At 43.1% G+C, this 19,171-nt stretch overlaps 1 protein-coding gene across 1 annotated transcript in view; it reads right to left on the minus strand.

Moving 5' to 3' along the window:
• Window positions 1-19,171, minus strand: part of FGF12 (fibroblast growth factor 12) — a 253,561-nt gene extending 234,390 nt beyond the window's left edge. The window contains exons 1-2 of the mRNA XM_014946033.1: window positions 19,090-19,171; window positions 18,795-18,933 (exon numbers count right to left, since the gene is read on the minus strand). Coding sequence (XP_014801519.1) covers window positions 18,795-18,807 — 13 coding nt within the window. The 5' untranslated portion in view covers window positions 18,808-18,933; window positions 19,090-19,171. The remainder of the gene's footprint in view (window positions 1-18,794; window positions 18,934-19,089) is intronic.

Genomic DNA, 19,171 nt, shown 5'->3' on the forward strand with positions numbered 1-19,171 from the left:
TTCCCCAAAGCCATTCTCACTGTGCAGAGGGGTACCAGCAGCTAATGAATGCTGGAAGAGAGACACTTGTCCAACATGGAATCAGATCAAGATAAACCAATTACTTTTCCACAGACGGTGTCTGACCCTGATCTGCAATTAACAAATCAATTAAAATGTTATTTTCCATTCTTCTGAAAAGAGCCAAACTGTCACCATCAATAATGCTGTACTCTAGTCCCTGGGACTTTCCAGAAGAGCAAAAAGCAAGGTTTGAGGGAAAGAAAATCAAAAGCATCCAAGAACAAGGACAGATTTATTTCATGGCATCTTTGGCTGGTTTTGACCACTCAGGGATGACTTCACTTTCCAAGGAGTCACCTGTGGGACACTAATCTATTTGGCAAATGAGAACCTTTGGGGTACAAAAGCATAACACACATACAATGCCAAGACAGTGTTGAGATCCACATTAAAACTTCTCCAGCTGGAAAACTTCCTAGCTGGAAAATAGGCTTTCACAGATCCATATTCTGTAGGACAAACAATGATTTCTTTGGCTGCACCCTACTGCATATTGCAGCGGACCTAAGCAGTCTCATCATATCCACACAAAAGAATTGCTGGAGCTCAGCACCTACCATCAGGGTGTCTCAGGCAAGTTGCTTGCTAAGGCAGACATTTGAGACTCTACTTAAAATATGGTTCCCTTAGCAAGGGTTATTCCTAAAGAATTAGTCCCACTCTCTTTGAGACTGTACATTATTCATTTAGCTCCTCTAAGGCACACGAGAAGGATTTGAGAGGACTGCAAGTCTTATGGGTAATACACGCTCAGGGTACGGATTTGACCCTTTTCTTCCTCTTGTTACCTCAAGAATGGTCAGAAAGTCATTGCTAAAACTCTGCTGGCCAAATACAGCTGAGAGCAACCTGTGAGGTGCTCAAGATACACAGCATCAAGTACATGTTAATTTGTCCAGCCTCCCATTAATTGAAATTGTTTGCCATTAAACCTGATCTGCTTGACCTTCTCACCCTCAAATCCCTGCAACAAAACTTGCAGCTATTTCTGCCCCTTGCAACCAAACCTTGACCCCTTCTCTGTGCTTTTAAACCCAAGTTCATTTTAACAACAGCTCACTGGAAATGCCTCAGGACACTCAGATATATCTGCTGAAGTTTCTTTTCTTATGCAGTGATAGAGAAGGAAAGTCACATGCACAGGAAACTTAAAAGTGCTGCTGCAGGTTCTCACATGCACTGGAAGGAAACGTCCCTTTTCCTACTGGTTACAAACCTCAACTCAGCTTGGTTTTGATCAGGGATTTTCAGTTCCCTCTGGAACATCCAAAGTGCTCTGGCTCTCCCAAAACAAGCCAAGCTGTTCCCACACCTTGATAAAACCTTAGCTGGCATGAAATCTTCTTGGACTGGACAAGAAGAGATAACAAATGTCTCTGGGTCCCCATCGCACTGGGCAACCCAGTGCCCAAAGGTGGGCGAAGGTTGGGATTGTGATGCTTGTGTCTTCAAATGAGTATGGAAAGAGTGAAAGGAGAGAACCTCTATATCTATGAGATACTTCAATATAATCCTTCTATGTAATATGCTAATAAGCAGTAGTTCAAAATAAATCAATAAACCCAAGTAGCCAACACAGGAAGAGATTTCTGTATGACAGATGCATCCATTAATGTCTATCCATTAATATCTTGTTGGTTGAGCTTCAGAAAAGGCCTGGCAAATCTATAAATAGATATATGTAGTATTTCGTATTCAAAAATAAGCACAAGGATGAATTGCAAAGGCGAACTCATCTGTGATGTCGGTGCCCAGCAGCTGGGATTGCTGGCATCCTCTTTTCTGTTGTTCACATGGGGCAGGAGAGTAAGTAAATCCCCACATGGTTAAATAGCTTTCCAGAAGTAGTGCTGGCACAGGTCAAGAGCAACGGGAGCAGGACCCCACTGGACCACAGCACTATCAGAGCTGACACTTTTGATAGCGCTTCTCCCACTGCTCTGCACAGCAGCCACATTACATTTCACCAGGACTGCAGATTTGGGAGGAGGCAAGCCCTCCAACAGCACGGCCCTGAATCCAGTGATCTCACTCAGCCAAGAGCTGGACAACTCCAAAACCCAGCCAGCATCCCAGTCTCCATCTGCACACCCCAACCTTCGCTGGAGAAGCTCCCAACCAGGTAGTCTGACAAGAAACAGGGGGTTGCCACAGCGCAATACACCTCCACTGCAGCCAAGTACATACCACTGTTTTACAAGGCTCTGGGCTGGAAAAAGACAGGCTGGAAAAAAGTGAAATTGCACCAGCTTTGGAATGATGTCATATATACAACTAGTTCTGCAACAGCAGCATCCTAGAGCTCTGCACTGACTCAGGTACCTCAGTTCATAGCCCAGAATAAAGGCCCTTGTTTTCTGTCCCTGTGGACCAAGGGCCACCAGCCACACTCAGAATGGAGCACTGCCCTTTGGTTTTAAGATACCACCACAAAGAAAGCATCCAGGGCTTAAACTAATATACCATACACCATGGTCCTGTCAACCTACCAAGCAACAGTTCATGCAGGGAATACACCACAATAGCATTCTCATGTCCACCCTGGGCTTCTGACTAGTTTCCAGGTAGAATTTAACACTGAACCAGGTTTTTGGACTTACACAAGAAACCGTCTGTTATCTGGGTATGTTGCCTGAAGATAACCAGCCAGCAGGATAGATTTACACAAATCCTTTCTTCTGGCATACGTTGCCTTCTGAAGAAAGCACACACTATAAAACAGTCCTTATCTTGAGTCTCTTTCTTCAAGTGTTGAGAAGTGTCTTCCCATTTGTTCCTTTTGAATAGTATCTGAGCAGACATTAGACAGCAGCTGATATTGTGAACACTACGCATAGATCTTTGGGAAATATCCATCTTCCATACAGAGCAGTCAACCATGAGACACAGAGTGAACAGTTTGAATTTTGAATAAAAGCAAAAAACCAAAATCACCCAGATGTATCTGTTACTTTCTGAATGGAGGACATCTAGGCTTTCTAACAAGTTACTAAATTGTTACACTTCATAAAAACTGGAGAAGCAAGAAAGCTATATTATCTTTTTACGAAGTATATCCTTAAATGTGTAGGCTACAGAAATAAACACTGTATGTTTTGTTTATACCCTTTTCCACAACAGACAGCAGTTTCATCTACATATAGATACTTTTGTATGCTTCCATTTCTATTAAGGTCTTGGGACCCCAGGTCCTACCTAATGAAAGATACACCATAAAGAACATGCAATCACCTCTAAATTGCTGAGCAGCTCACACCCATCTCTGGGAAAAATACACTTAAGTCTGCATTATGTAACTGTTCCCTGGACTCCCTGATTTTTTCATCAGGTAACTTGCATTTGAAGTTGCAATTCAAAGGCTGGCTTTGAAGGCTGGGTTATGCCTCAGAGCACAACCCCCACCCTCACTACCCTGAACAAAGTCATCATTCTGTCCTCGGTGCACTCCTCTTCTGTGTCAGTGTTACTCCTTCAGGGAGGCTGACGCTTGGAGGCAGTCAAAAGCTTTGCAGGTAGGGCACGGAACTCCAGTTTATAAGGACCACTATACTCCTGCAAGGATGGTCAGGGTGCTGGCAGGTGGAGGAAGAAAGTCAACACCTAAGAGACCTAGCTGTCCCTTAACTCCACAAAAAATATATTTTTTTTTTTTTTTTTGCAAAAACTGCAGCCTCTAATCTCTCTCTATATATACACACTAAGATAAGTGGTCAATAGCAGGCAACATCCCATTTCTTCAAAGCCTCTGAACCCCAGGCATCATAAGTGCTAGAAGTGGGCATGAATACCATGCTGACTTACTGCCGTTCTAAGCTGAGCTTCCTACAATTTCTTGCGCCAAAGGAGGGTAACAATATCATCCTCCCTCAGGGAGAGATCATCTTGCAAACCAGGTACACAAATGCATCCTCAACAAGCCCCCAGCCTTCCTTTGTTACCACTTATTTTTTTTATTTCTTCCCCGTTATGCAAGAAAAAAATCTGGATTTTCCACACTGAGTCTTACCAGGGTAACTGCAGCAAAGTATCATATGGGTCCAAATAAGAACGCTCTGCTATGTTCAACTAACCCAAAATAGTTGAAGAATATTTTTAATAAGTTCAGCTGCCCTTCCCTACTAACGCTGCTTCAAACTTGCAGCTCATAGCCCCACTCCCTTCTTGAGGGAAAGTCCCTGGAGAACTGTACCTTCCACTTTGCAATAAAGAGTGTCCCTGTCTTTCATTAAGGGTATGAATTTTCTGACGTTCTAGCTCAGGGTATCATGGAAAAGGGATTTTATCACTAACTGTGCTAGAATGTATTGGTGAAATGGATGTATTATTCAAACAGGCAATATTGGGTATGGAGCTTTACAGGCATCTTTTCTTAAGCACCAGCAGCGTAAATGTAAATGTGTAAAAACCTTAGAAGCTGATATGAGACATGGCAGTTCTACTGACTGGCAGAGGTCCGTGTGCCAGGACAGGTATCACAGCAGAAGTTAAAAGGAACATGACAAGGCAAATAGAGGAAAAGCACCCACTGATACAAATGCTTGTTGACTTGGGTCCCTTGTTCCTCAATGGTGAACACACTTTTACTGTCTCTAGTGGTGTGCCCTTAGTGGGATTTTGTGAAACAGGCTCAATGTCTCTGGAACAGTCCCAAATGCATTCACCACCCACAAAACCAAGCCAACTAAGAGACCTCAAACATTAAATAAGCACTACTCTCCTAAACCCTGTAACCCAAAGTTCCCAATTCTCTCCCCTCATAGAAAAGAGATTAAAACTAACCACCTGTTAGAGGCACACATACACGCTCACCCCCACTCAGTTAATGCCCAGAAGGAAAAGAAAGGAAACAATTATTCAAAGAATAATGTTCTTTGACACTGTTTCTCCATGTTGCCTTTTCAATTACTGCAAATATTTGTCTTTGAAGATCTTTTTCTGCATGAAAAATGAGATTTACTGTGCATGAAAACTTTACAGGCTATTACTCCAAACCAACTACACTATTTTAAACTTAATAAAATAAGGTTACTATAGTAATTTTTTATAAAATCAGGAGTTTTTAAAATTAAGAGTCAGATTATGTGAGATCAATAACATTTTCACAGCTCTATAAAGATACTCTGATATTTAAAAGTAAAAAATGTTTTATGTAAGTGAAATGTCTCACATACTGAAGGATTTAGATCCCACCAGAAAGTGCATATCAATCACACCTTATCAGTAGGAAAAAATATTAGGATTATCTTTTAGACAGAAATCTAGTGAATCCTGCAAAATGGTGCAAGCAAATGAACAAGACCTTCAGTTATAGCTAACAGAAACATTACACGTGCAGTATGAAATGTGAAGAGGGCAGTGATGCACACTGACGTACAATCACATGCACTTGTAACTTCATTTACCATTCAAGGTAATCTCCAGCCACCAGATCTCAGCAAACCAGCTATAAAGCCATTGTGTGATCCCAACCTTCTGCCATCCCAATGAATGTTAGATTGTAAAGCAGGTATTAGAGTTGACACACAGAAGGAGAAAAAGATGTTATGAAATACCAGATAAGTAATTGTAACAAAAAAGTGACAATTATGTGGACTGCTAATTCAGTCCCTTTGTCTTTGTTTCTATAAGGATGTCCCTCTGGGATACAGCACACATACCAGCCTACAGGCTGCAGCGCACTATTAGAAAAGTTCTCAGACCTCTGTTTTTCCCCACTGTTTTTTGCATCACCATCTTTACTAGGGACAAGATTAGAGCCTTTGAGGCACTGGAGAGACATTACCATACCATACCTCCATCAAACTACTACCTAAGCACAGAGACCTAAGAACAGCTTGGGGCAGGGGGAACAAAACACAGAAGACGACAACATTTACAACAGCAATCACCTGGAAGAAAGAGAGCAAAAAAAACCCAAAAAGCAGAGGTTTCCTAATGTCCTTGCCTATCCTGACAAACAGATAAGATGTGCTTTCATCCTTTACAATCTTTGACCACCATTTAGGATGCTGCAGCACTCCAGGCCTGACACTATGCTCTTACCTTCTGTTATTAAATACTGCTACGCTAAAAACTAGACCTAACAGTACATGCGTCTCCAGGCCTGACACTATGCTCTTATTCTGTTATTAAACACTGTTGTTCTAAAAACAATTAGCATCCGTCATTCAGAAAATAACTGGTAAACTTCAACTTCACTAGTCATAATGACAACTGGCATGGGATGCCAGTTAAACTCAGCTGAGATGTTTCAGAGACCACCTTTGGGCTATGAACTTTAGAAAAAGGCAGAGAAGGAAGCTAACAGCACCCCAACTAAGCCAGATGTAAACTGTTACTTTACAACAAAATGGCTCAAAACCTTCTGGATTAGCAGGAGAAAACAAAACGTCAGTGCCCTTGTTTCAGGGCTGTGTTATCTTACCAATCTTCTTGTCATTCAGCACCACAGAGAGGGCTCAAAAGCAATTTTAACCCATGAAAATTCAGAGATAGGATTTAACCCAGGAGTCCTGCTGCTCCCTTATCACCAACAAGGCTTCTTTCCAAAGCCTCTTAAGCTCTCTAGCTAACAACACAACATCAATATCTGGATCCAGCCACTCCCAAATTGCAAATGCTACCCCAACAAGGTCTCGGATCAGCCGGGTAAGACACTAAAACCACACTGGGTTCCTAATATAATTCCTACCTAACATAATGAAGACCTGCCTCACCCCAGAGTGCACACAAAAACACATACAGCCCAGGCACCAGCCAACCTCCCATTTAACATAAATTAGAACCATAGTGATATATGGACTCCACTCACAGTAACTCCATTAACCAGAGGATCCAGTAACCATTCTCCCACCATACAGCACAGACATAAGGGGCCGAACCCAGATGATGTACAAGTGCTGTCTTAGACTTGGCACCACTGTGTGAAACTCTGGCTCTCCATCCCCATACTTTTCTGCCAGCTGGGGCTGAGCTGAAAGCCAAGGGGTTTCTTTTCCAGAGGAGTAGGACCTGATTTATTGCCTCCTGTAGCTGTAACTAGCCCCTCCAGGAACAGAACTGACAGTCCAGCAGGTCTTCCAGTAAAAAGGAAGGATCCAATACCAGATCCATCCAGTTTTGCCTTGCATCAAGGGAGTTGGCTGCCCATGCTTTGCTGTTTCTGGATCACACCATCATCATCTGGGGTCATAACTAGAGACAATCTAATCACATTTTCCCCCTCAAGGAGCTACATGAGTTTTTCAAATCACTAGACTCAGGGCATTCAGCAGACATTGGCCAATAGCCACCTTGGTCACTATTTCTAGTACCCTGCAGCATCACTATAAATACACATAGTTCACAGCTAGTGGCACCAGCTGGGGCTATTCTGGGACACGAGGTGAAAATCATGTAGTTCACAAAACAAAACAACATGATCTTGTTTGCATGATGCTTTTTTTGGTAAAACTACAAGGACATTCATCCAGGTGAGGCCATATCAGCCATCTTCATAGAACTAAATTTCTCATGGCCTTGGCAAGGGCATTTGAGCCAGTAACTGTTGGCAAAGCATGGGCAGAAAATGTGCAGCTCGCATCTTCTGTACAGACATTTGATATAGTTAGTTGTAACACAACTTCATGACCAGTTCTGTTGACTGTCCTGGGAAAATCCATGGAAAAATATACATTTTACAGTTTTTAAATGAAAGATTACTCTTTGTTCTGTTTAAAATCCAGGTGTTTTTCTTTAATTATTTTTAAGGAAATAATTTCAAAACAAATTCAAACTAGAAACCACATTACTTAAGATTGAAATACAGTGTTTTTAACGTGAAAAATATGCATGCTTTCCTGAAAATGTGGCTCTGCTTTCCAGGCCAACAGCACTTTTTCTCTTTTACAAAGGAAGTTAAAATGGAAAGCTGGAAACAGCCATTTCCAACATCAACTTAACCTCCATACTGCAACAAATGGAAGAGCTATAAAGTTGATTAGGGAAATAATACAAGAACTAATAACAATGATAAAGCTTTATGGTCCATATGTACCTCCACCTGGAAAGGCCTTAAAAGCATCACACAAAATCCACAGTGCCTCAGAGATCAGTAAGAGTACTGTGATACCTCCTTACAAAAACAGCACAAAATGAAATTGTTTACCTGAAAAACAAGTCTCTAATCTCAGCTGTTGTTCATAATACCTCAGGTGTTGACAAACTCCCACGGATCCAAGACAGGACCCATCTGGACAACCCTTAATAGTGTGCTTTAACTTTTTGTCAACACTGAAGTGGTCAAGCAGTTGGACTGAGTCCCTTCCAACTGCAAATATGCTATTCCATCAGCAAATGTGGAGTCCAGGAAGACCCTGAGAAGCCTGAGTGGTAAGAAAGAAAAAAAAAAAAAGAGAGTTCAACCCAATTCAGCACAAATACTTCAGGAAAAGGGATTTTCTGCAAAATCAAAAACCTGATTCTTAGGCAGCTTCTTTGCAAACAGAAGGAAGCAGCAGCAGTTGCTTGCATCAATGTTCCTGACAGGCAGTAGACAGTATGACAGCCCAGAGATGTCATATATTATCCTTTGCTAGACCATTGCCTACTACCCCTAAGGCTGAACAGAAGTCCTGACACTAAGAAGGACTGTCCACCAGCAGGTATTCTGCAGGAGGCAGAGCCTTCACACATCTGAGGAGCCAGGGAGAAGAACAAAGCACTAAACACCTCCTGGGTGCCCCAGCCAAGCTTCAAGCCCAAGTCCAACTCAGAGTTTATACGAAGATACAAGGGAGACACAGAAGTGGGACATGTTAACCTACATGGTCCTTCCCAAGATTCTCCAAGCCAACAGCTCATCACAGCCACCTTCAAGATAAGATGGAAAGCTTCATTCAGGACATGCTCTGCTTGGTTTGGATGACCAAGTTGCTGTGCAGCTTCTGGATAATAAAGATGACTTCAGTAAGCCAAGAGCAGTAAAGTAGCTGAGCATCAGCCTTGCCCTTGAGATTACCAAATATAAATGCTTGCTCCACATGAGCATGAACTCCTGTCAGAGGTGGTGATGCCAGCTTTAATGGTACTGAGACTCAGTGAGAGTCTTCTGGACTCACTGTTCCTGAAAACCTTTAAATAAAAAAGGAACTGTCTGTGTTTTCATATGTATAGCAGTATGCCTATAACAGGCCATCAATCAAAAAATTCCTACCATTTGACTGACTTGCGCAGCACAGAGAATTACTTGCACCAGAAGTTCCCTGTGCATGCGAAGCTCAGCATCAGCCCCAATACCTTGTTCTCAGTTTCACAGACAGCAGAACATGAGGCTAAATTCTGCACTCAGTTCTGCTGTCGTCAACCTTAGGGTGGTACCACAGAAAGGATAATTTAATCAAAACCAGTATTTTCTTACTATAAATAATTAAGATTTTAAACACATTCTGTTCTTTGTCTCTGTATACTGCCCACGGCTGCATGCCTGCATTGCTTCAGCATGTCAAGCTTGTCCTCACTATTTCTGGGAACCTTCTAATCAAAGGAGATGGAAAATTCAACCCTAGCTTTTTATTTTTTTTAAAAAAAAACAACAACCAAAACCACACACACTAAAAGCTAGCTAGTCTTAGATGTTGATTTTTTGAGAGGGGAATGCATGATAAATACAGTTTAGGTAGGAAAGCCCGAAATACATGTTACTGAGATGAATCATGCAAATAAAATTGACAGGTAATCTAGGTATCTGGTACTATGTTTAGTAGTAATGGCAGAGACGTGTCTCAGCACAGAGACACTGGTTCTAAGTGTACTTAATAGCAATTTTGAAGATGGGGTGGATATTCTGACTTCTGAAGATACTATATAGCAATTTTAATAGCAGTTGCTAACACCAAAGCCTCAAAGCTATAAAATCTGTACCAATAAAGTAAACTGCCTTCAAAGAGGCAGGAAGAAAAGGTAAATAAGCTACAACTGCTTGTTATTTTAACACTTCCTTAAACCAACATGAAATGACTTCTTCAAACCTTTACAACTTCTTAAGTAGTTAATAATTAAGGTCTAAAGGCATTTAAATAGTTTTTACACCATATAATCAGTATTATTTCCATTGTGTTCCATTGTGTTTTTCAGGTAAGGCACTAAAGACCTGGCCTTTGCCTACTGACCAAATGATGCATTTACGTCCCCAAGTGCAAAACCAGAGTAGCTCCACAGGCTTTATTTAAAATCTTGACTGGAAGCAGAGACTCAGGACAGTAATTTTTAAACTTCTCTGCTGATTTCTCCCTCACTTCTCATATGGCTACAATTTGCAGTACGTAATTTCTCCACTGGGACATACTGATAGGAATAAAAAGTTTAAAAGTTAACAGCTGACTTCATCAATGCAATTATTTGATAACGTATGGTACCGGTTAACAGGCAATCCCAGAATACTGGGAACACTGGTCAATACTAAAAGGGAATATGAATTTAAGGCTAGAAAATACCTCAAAAGCTCAGGTTCAGCCTTCAAAGAGATCATATTTGCTGGAAATATTACAGAAAGCAGGTCTTGCTGAGGAAGCTTATTCTACTGTCAACCCAGTTACGCCGCAATGGCTTGTTAGTATCAAATTATGAAATCCAAGTCTTCCTTCATGTACAAGCAATTCTTTTTTCTCCATATACTAGAAGGTGCTGGATCCTATATTTTTCCTCATTTTGTTGGCATTACTGGTGTTTCCCTCTTACTTACAGTACGCTTAAGCCAGTAGCATTTGTAAGACTGAATTTGGGGTTACTCTAAAGCAGCAGTGAAATGGATACTTTTCCGTTGTAGCAAGCACAGCATATGCAAGGATTTTCATGTAAGGAATGAACTCATATTGTACATCTTTTTCTAGACAAAAAGTTTAAGAAAACTAAGCTGAATCTCAGACCAATATCACCTATGATGAAATTGAGTAATTCTGGACATCTGGAATATTTTGGTGGTTTGTGTTTGTTTCTTAGCATTCTAGAACCATTGCTGCAAGATGTTCTTACCTGAAGGTCAGATAAGTTTTATATTCACTAGAAGTCTCCCCCAAAATACACATTCAGGACTGCACGTTAATAAAGAATGAAGCTCTGAGGGCTGTCCTTCAAAGCAGAATGGTATTTCCACTGATGAATTTCATACAATTTTGATCTTTCAAATTGCACAGCCACCTGCAATTCCATCCCCACACACTGTATAAATCACAGCCAAATTCCAGCCACATCTGGGCCAGCTCTTCAATGCCCCAACTCAAAACTTAAGATATGAGAAGTGGATACAGACCAGTACGTGAGTAGGAGGAGGAAAAGGCAAGATACAGAATTCAGAACCAGATTTAGAGTACAAGGCCTTCAGCACAGTCACATCAGAGACCAGCATCAGCTAGAAGAGACCTCAAGTCCAACATTTGCTTGAGTAGGGACTATCACAACACTAGAGCACACCCATGCTACCAAGAACCCTTGGCTGGCTGGATTTAGAGAGAAAAATGAAAATCAGTGATAGTACTGTGTTGAAGTAAACATGGCATAAGATATTTAGTGACCAGATATGCTTCAGTCTTCCTGAAGAGGCATTCTTGCTTGTCAGCCTCTTTTGGAGACAGCATTAAATTCGAGGAAAGGGTTTTTGCATTAATAATACATTCTCAGTGACTAAGAAGCAAGGCGACTTTCCCTCATTATACCAATAAAGCATTCAGTACTTCTGGCTTTTCTTCCTAAATCCTCCAAGCAGCTACATTCCGTAAATTACCCCTACCTATTGAAGGCCAATGGTGGATAAAGTCAGACTAAACCAGCTTCCAACAGAAGGATGAAACACAAAAGGAAGCAGCACAGCTCAAGAAAAACAGTTTTCCAAATTAGAAATGCTATTCCATACTTTCCTGATTTCTCACTTTGCACATGCTATTAAAAATAGCAAGTAAAACGCCTTACTTCTGAAAGTACACATCCTGATGCATACACAGCCCTCCCTCGGCCACGTGGCTCAAGGCGCCGCAGTGATGCTCCCGCACTCTATTGAGCAGCCATCATCTCAAGCCACAAGATCTCTACTGAAACATGACGACACCATAAATAGTTTAATTCAATCTGAAGAAAAAAAGCCGTAGCTTTCAATGTGTATCCTGCATAAATATCAAACCATAAGGTTCATCCAAACCTGGGACCTGAGAGAAGAAACTCCATGAATTAGTGTAATAATTGTGCTTTTATTGAGTATGAAAAGCACTTAGAAAAAGCAGGGATATAGGAGCTATAAAAAAAAATAAACAGCCTTGTATCACTGGCAGGAAAACAGTAAACTCTTTCTTCAATCATTTTAGTATAACAGCATTATTAAAATCTTTATACTTTGAATGAAAACATTAATTATTATGCCCATCAGGAATATTTTTCATTGTAAAATTGCCTTTTAGCATGCTAATAAACACCAAGCTTTGCATGTGAAAGTTAATCATGTTATCTCATTTATAGGTCAAAAGACGCAGACTAAAATAGTTTCTGCAATTCTCCCTAAATAACTAGCTTTTGCATATCAAGTTTTATGGCATGTTAGAAATGAATGCAATTCAGACAGGATTTGAATAGCTGAGTAGATAGAGAAGGAAAGATAAGAGAAGATAAGAGAAATCTTGCGGTAAGCTAAGCCTTTTGAAAAAAACCTGCTTGGAAATAAAGTTTCTTTTTTTAAATTTCTGTACCCTAAATGAACTAAGGATGAAACAGTTCTTCGCAGGTCGTTACTCAAAGTATCCAGAGATTACGCTTCCAGCCACTATATGTATAAATGGTATGTCAGAACAACTTAATGCATTAAAAAAATAATTTTAAATTACTCCCGCATTTCATTCAGGCTAAATGCAACTTCCACAGCTCCCACGTAACTTGTGGAAGTGGGGTGGAGGAATTTGTCTGCTTCTTGGGTATTTTAATAATAGCCAGATGACTAAGTCCTCCTCCCATTTTTATAACATTTAAGCCTATTACTAGGGTCCTCTTTCCCCTTTGTTTTAGTTACATGGTGGGTTTGTAGGTACACAGGAATATGAGCATGGCCACCTTTCCCTCGTCATTACAAGACCCATTAGAGCACAAATGCTTTCTGTGGTACAATGTCTAGTTCCCCCAGCATCAGACAGGCTTGGGTCATCCTCTCATCCAGCAGCTGCAGATACCTGCCCAGAGTATTTCAGCAGCTACCAATTGATGGTTAATAAAGGTATTAGACTTATCTGCTCTTCTAGGTGGCAGCATGTAGCCAAGGTTTGTTCATTTGCCAGTCCCACACAGCAACCTGAGCTCTTACCATATTTCAGCCCTCCCAGGACACAGTCACATTTGTGCTGTGTTTGATGCGATTTCTAATGCAAGAAGAACAGACATTTCACTTGCTTTCTGAAACGCATTAAAGAAAAGCATGCGTGCGATGCTAAGTATAGTGCCTTACACACCTCTCCTGCATCTTCAGTGGAGCTTGAGTCTGAGGCACAGAAACAAAGCAACCTTCACAGCATCCTAACTCCAGCCTCAGGGATAAGGTGTTAAGGTGAGGCAACCAAAGTGCTCCCTTGCCATACAGAAAGCTGGTATCCATATGGAAATGCACAGCCTGAGGCACAGGAAAGATACTAAAAAAAAAATAAATCAGGCTATTTGTTTACATCTTCAAACATGCTTCTCTGTGTCAAACCTCAAACAGCCAGTTTGAGAACTATTGACCTCAGTAACATGTCCTGGATCTCACACAGCACAACACTGAGGAAGGCAGAGAGCATGCAGCTACGTTTTCTGTAGAAAATGAGATGCTCAGAGAAGCCTCTGGCCATCTTGACAGAGGTGGAAGCATTCCCCCTCAAAAAGGAACAGTTTCATAACAGAAGTGACCGTACCACTACTGTGTTTCCATTCCAAAGAAATAACCAAGATAACTTGTGTGACCGAAGCAATCGGCATTACTATGACACATGTTCAACAGTATGTACTGCAGACTCACCTCCAACAAATACACACTATGTCATGTATGAGGAGGTAGGTTTTGACTTGAGCATCCCAAACAGCTTCAGGACATGAACTGCAGCTGGGATCACTAAGATCTTTTCTTTGATCATTGAAGAAAGCCAAGAAGGTGGGAACAGTGCACAGCAATCTCCAGAACTGCATGTTCTCACTTGCCACCCTCTCTCACCTTGCCCACAAAGCCCACCTGCAATCCTAACATTCATCGTCTCTTGTTGGGTTTTGATCACAAGTTCTTCAAGGTGAAGATTTTGTCCTTTACAGGCATAGCACAGAGACAGCTGAGCAGAGAAGGCTGGCCACAACACTGGGTCTGACCAAGGAGGCTTCAGAGCAGCTCCAGTGGGGAGAGGTGGATCCAACCACCCTGCCCATTCACATATCCACAAGACTGCAGGGTGCAAACTGCTCAGAGTGTTTGCCAGTCTCAAGAAGGGAAACTCCCTAGGCAATTTGGATCTTACTGTTGTTATAGAGGACCCCATTTAAAGGCCTGGACATTGCATGTCTATGAAGAGCAGCATTGTGGTCTTTCTGTAAAAAGCCTGCCTTTGTGACTGGAAAGAGAACATGACTCAGATTGCACTACTGTGGCAGCATCTTCCTGGGACAGTCATTCTGCAGAGATGTCCTCTGCAGACATCTCCTCTAAGCCCGGCCTCTCTGGGGCTCTCCAGCAGAAGAGAGCTCTAAGACCAGATCCCCTGGCTTCCACAGCACAGCCTTCTGAGCATGAGAATGATGTTCCTGAGGGAAGACTGACTGCATGGAGGATCTTTCTCCAGCCTGATGCTACTATCCAACGGGGCATGGCCATGTCTCAGAGGACTGACAACAGCACTTCCCAGATCTCAGTGGGGTAGCCAACAACATGTTTTAGCTTTGCTGTCCCAGTAGACCAGCTGGCAAGAACAAGTCCTGCTGTATTTCCCAGCTGACAGCATGTATGCTGTGCTGCCAGCAGCCTGCCCCACATTGACACAGCAAAACCCCACCAGCACCCAGCACTGACCTCCACGGAGCACAAAGAGCACCAAGAACTGCCTGGCCAGCAGGCAGCATGCCCCTTCCCCCCATGCAACACTGACATATCAGGTCCCCACTCCCCACCTCAAAGAAATAAAAATAGCAATAGGTCTTTTCTCCCTCAATGCAAAAATGAATTTCCCTGTGTCTTCAGAACTAAAGAAAAGAATATAGCACCTTTGGAGGAAGGGAGCCCTCCCTGCAGCAAGGCAGCCTGCAGTCCCTCTCCGCTCCGGCCAGAAGCTCAGGGATACGTTCCATGCCGTGCAGCTTGACTCTTGCTTGGCTGATTTCTTTCCCAGCCTCCGAGTCTGAACATCACTGTGTGACATTCCTTCCCCTGCTAAGCGTCTTTCTGACTGTGACTGAAGAATCTGGCAAATAACCAAATATTCTTTAACCTCCACATTAACTATTGTTAGCTTTGGCAAAGCCCAGCTCCTGGGATGCCTGGAGTGGTATCGCTTACTGCTGCAGCCTACAGGAACTGCTGTAGTGGCGAGATTCAGAGAACAGGGATCAGGTAGCAGATGCAAAACAGAGTCCTCACCCACAATGCCGTCCCTTCCCCGGTTGCCTAATGAGCTTTGGGAGCAGCTACAACTTTTAAGTTTCTCACTGCTGGAAAAATGTTTGGAGTCAGTGAATGTGCGGAACAGAATTAAGTCAAAGAAGTCAAATGATGAGGCCAAATGTTACTTGTAGACCACCAAGATGTGTTGGTAATGCTGCAGATCTATAGAGCGCTACAATTATTTACCTTTTAAGAGTCGAAAGGAGAAAGATATTTGTCTCTAGCCAGGTTTGACTATTGGAGGGAGGCACAGGCTGCACCATCACCTCCTCAGCCCACACCAGGACCCTCTCTTGCTTGCACTCTTACTGCAGCAGTTCTAACAACAAGTTCTTAGTTCTGCATCCCCCTGTACAAAAAATAGAATATGTCCTTCTCCCCTCATTCTCCTGAATGAGTCCAAGCAGTGCAATCAGTTACAGCTGCTCTGAGCAGCACCAGAGACGAGCCTTTAGCCCTTTTTTTAGAGGACTGCAGGCTTTGCAAAGCATCAGCACCAGCTACATTCAGACAATCAAGCTGTCTTGGGATGGCAAATCCTAGGCAGAAACGTCCACAGCAGTCACCAGGGACAGCTGAATTCAGGGACCAGAAGGTAGGTTTTCTTAAACAGACTTTATGTTGCTTAATATAGCACACACTCTTCCCCAGTATCTGCATAACGCTGAGTTTGAAATGTTCTAAGATTTGCACTGAGGAAGACTGGAGGGGTGGGAGAAGGCTGGAGGAGAAAGCATTTAAAAAGCCAGGGATGATTTCAGAGAAACACCATATACAAACAGCAATTTCTTAACACAGGACTCGCAATGCAGAGGCCTGGTTAGTATTGAAAATACAATGTAAACAAGACCCTCGCATGGCAATACAGCTGCAAGTGCATCGAGGATTAATCACAAAAGCTGTAGATGTGAAGCACTTGGGCTGGCTTGTGCCTTCCCTCTGGGGAGACATCCTGCATCGTGTACATGTACACAAAGTTAGTCTGCTAGATCCGTGCACCACAGGCCTTCTCACAGTATTCTAACATCAAGTGAGTTTCAAGAATTACTTCAGTGCCAACACAACTGCATTCCTGTAATCAGCAGACTTCATCTGCCTTTCCATTTTCCCCATTGAGATGCCGAAGTTGTTTGTGTATTCTTTTAAGATCATCCTTACTTTGGACCTGTCCCATTCTGGTGCCATCATTTCTGCTGGTTTTCCTGAACTGCCCAATTTTCTGCTTAGATAGTGAAAACCCAGAGAGTATTTGTTCCCCACCTCTACCCCATCGACGCAAATCTCTAGCGAGAGTGAACTGCTGAGAGTTTTTTGCAGAAGATAAGAGTTGTGTCTCTTGGGGTTGTCTCCGCGATAACCTTTCCACCAAAGCCAAGAGCCTGGAAACATGGACTGCTGTCGAGTCTTGTAACTAATAAACACAAGTACCAGTGGCCCCACAGGCTGCCTTCTTCAGCTGCTCATTGCCAACTCGGGCGGCGACTGCATCGTAACAGTCACTGTTTGCACAAGATCGGAATTGGGTGACCCTCTCTCAGGTGCTGCTTTCGCCACCCACTAGCTAGACCTTTTTTCTTGTCTTTTATTGCAACTGTTACCTTTCTAGCCCCTGCACAACTCCTCCAGCTACATGAACTCCATCAGAAGTTCCACGGGGAGCTTTCTGCCTGCTTGTGTAGTGCATGACAAGGCACATAGTGTGCCATACTAAAGTCACAGTCTATTTGTTTCGCATCAAGACATGTACCAGTAGGACATTCAAAAAGATAAAGGTGGCCCATCTCAGGTTACCTGTGAAAACTGTGTGGAAAGCCCCCCCCAAAAAATAATATTAAGGCTAACATGACTGCTGTGAGCTTTTAATCTAAGTCAACACAGATACACTTTTTTTAAAAAGGTACTTACCTGTCCTCAAACCCCAGTAATTCTATTGATCACTGCCCACAAGAAACAGTACTTTATAGGACATACTGCCTCCATATGATTGAAATAGCTTCCTTCCTTAATCAGCATATAATCAGATATTCCCACACAGGAGAACTATAGCCCTGATTGACAAGATAGTTACAAAAATAAACCTGAGGTTTAAATATAGCTTGCTCGGCTCCCTGGAAGGTATGTAGTATTGTGTTATACAAGTCTAGCATCATTTTCCTTGAATTAATATAGTCCATATTCTCCCACTGCCTTGATCTCTATCAATTAAACAGCTACCGGATTTGTGTTATACAGGAGAGCTGGCAGCTCAGGTTAGGGGGGAATGGCAACTAGCCTTCCCTCTGCATGGACTGACCTACCATCAGTATTTCATTGGCAATTAACACGTACAGATTTTGAGTTCATACACCAGTTGAATGTGTGATGTCTGATGCAATTGTAGAGATACACAGGTAAATAAACATGTAGGACTACATAGCTATGTATAGAAACAAAATATATATGCCCAACGCGAAGGGATATATTTGGGTGAGATATATGTCTCTCTGTATGCAAACACACAAGCTAAGCAGGTAATATTTAATTATTTCCTCTTTCTAGGGTGGATAGTTCAATAGCACAACACTCATTGTATTTCTCCCAATCTATCAGGATGTTCTGATGTGTTAAATATGCAACGTAATGAGGGCAGAGCTCTATAGCCCCGTTCCTCCCATTTCAGAAAAAAAAAAAAAAGAGTTTTTTTAAAAGCCATTCTAATTATGAAATGCTTCTCATCTCTCAAAAACCTCCCCATCGCTGACTGACTAAAAAAAACATGGGACAGACCTCATATTTATTATGCAAATCCTTAGCATTAAGAAAACAAATCGCCAACTAACATCTGTCTCACCCTAAAGGAAAAATAAATAATTTTTTTAAATAAACAAACAAACCAACAACCAAACCACCCTTCACCACACTCCACGACGCAACTGCCGGCAATACCACCCTCGGGAGCGGGGAAGGGAAGAGCCTCCCGAGCCCGATTCCCCGCCGGTGCTGCAATGTCCCCCACCACGGCTCGCCCGCTCCCGGCCCGCCGCCGCGCACCCAGCCCGGCCACTGCGGTCCTTTCACCGCCGCACCCCCCCGCCTCCTCCTCCTCCTTCCCCGCTCCCCGACCCACCTTTCCCTTCCATCGCGGAGCTTTGAGAGCGCCGGGAAGTTGCCGGGAAGTTGCCGGAAGATGCGCTCCCTCCTCAGCCCAAAGCCCGGCGGGCAGAGCCGGCTCCGCGGTGGGGGACGGCGCCGACACAGCCTGGGAGCTGCAAGCAAGCAACCACCGGGGTGGTGGTGAGGAGGGGGGGCGGTCTGTGAAGGCGTAAGGCGCCTAGTACCCCCCCTTCTCCCCCGTCCCCAGCCCCGCGGGAGGTGTGCGGGGGGGAGCGGAGCGCAGCGCGGGCGCGGGGGGAGCGCGTTACCTGTGCGCCGGCGGGAGCTGTCCCTGGCCGAGCGGGTGCTGCGGGGGCGAGTGGCTCCGCGGCCCGCCGCGCTGCCTGGCGC

The sequence above is a fragment of the Calidris pugnax genome, unplaced genomic scaffold (assembly GCF_001431845.1).
Source record: "Calidris pugnax isolate Ruff unplaced genomic scaffold, ASM143184v1 scaffold111, whole genome shotgun sequence".
Lineage (NCBI taxonomy): Eukaryota > Metazoa > Chordata > Aves > Charadriiformes > Scolopacidae > Calidris > Calidris pugnax.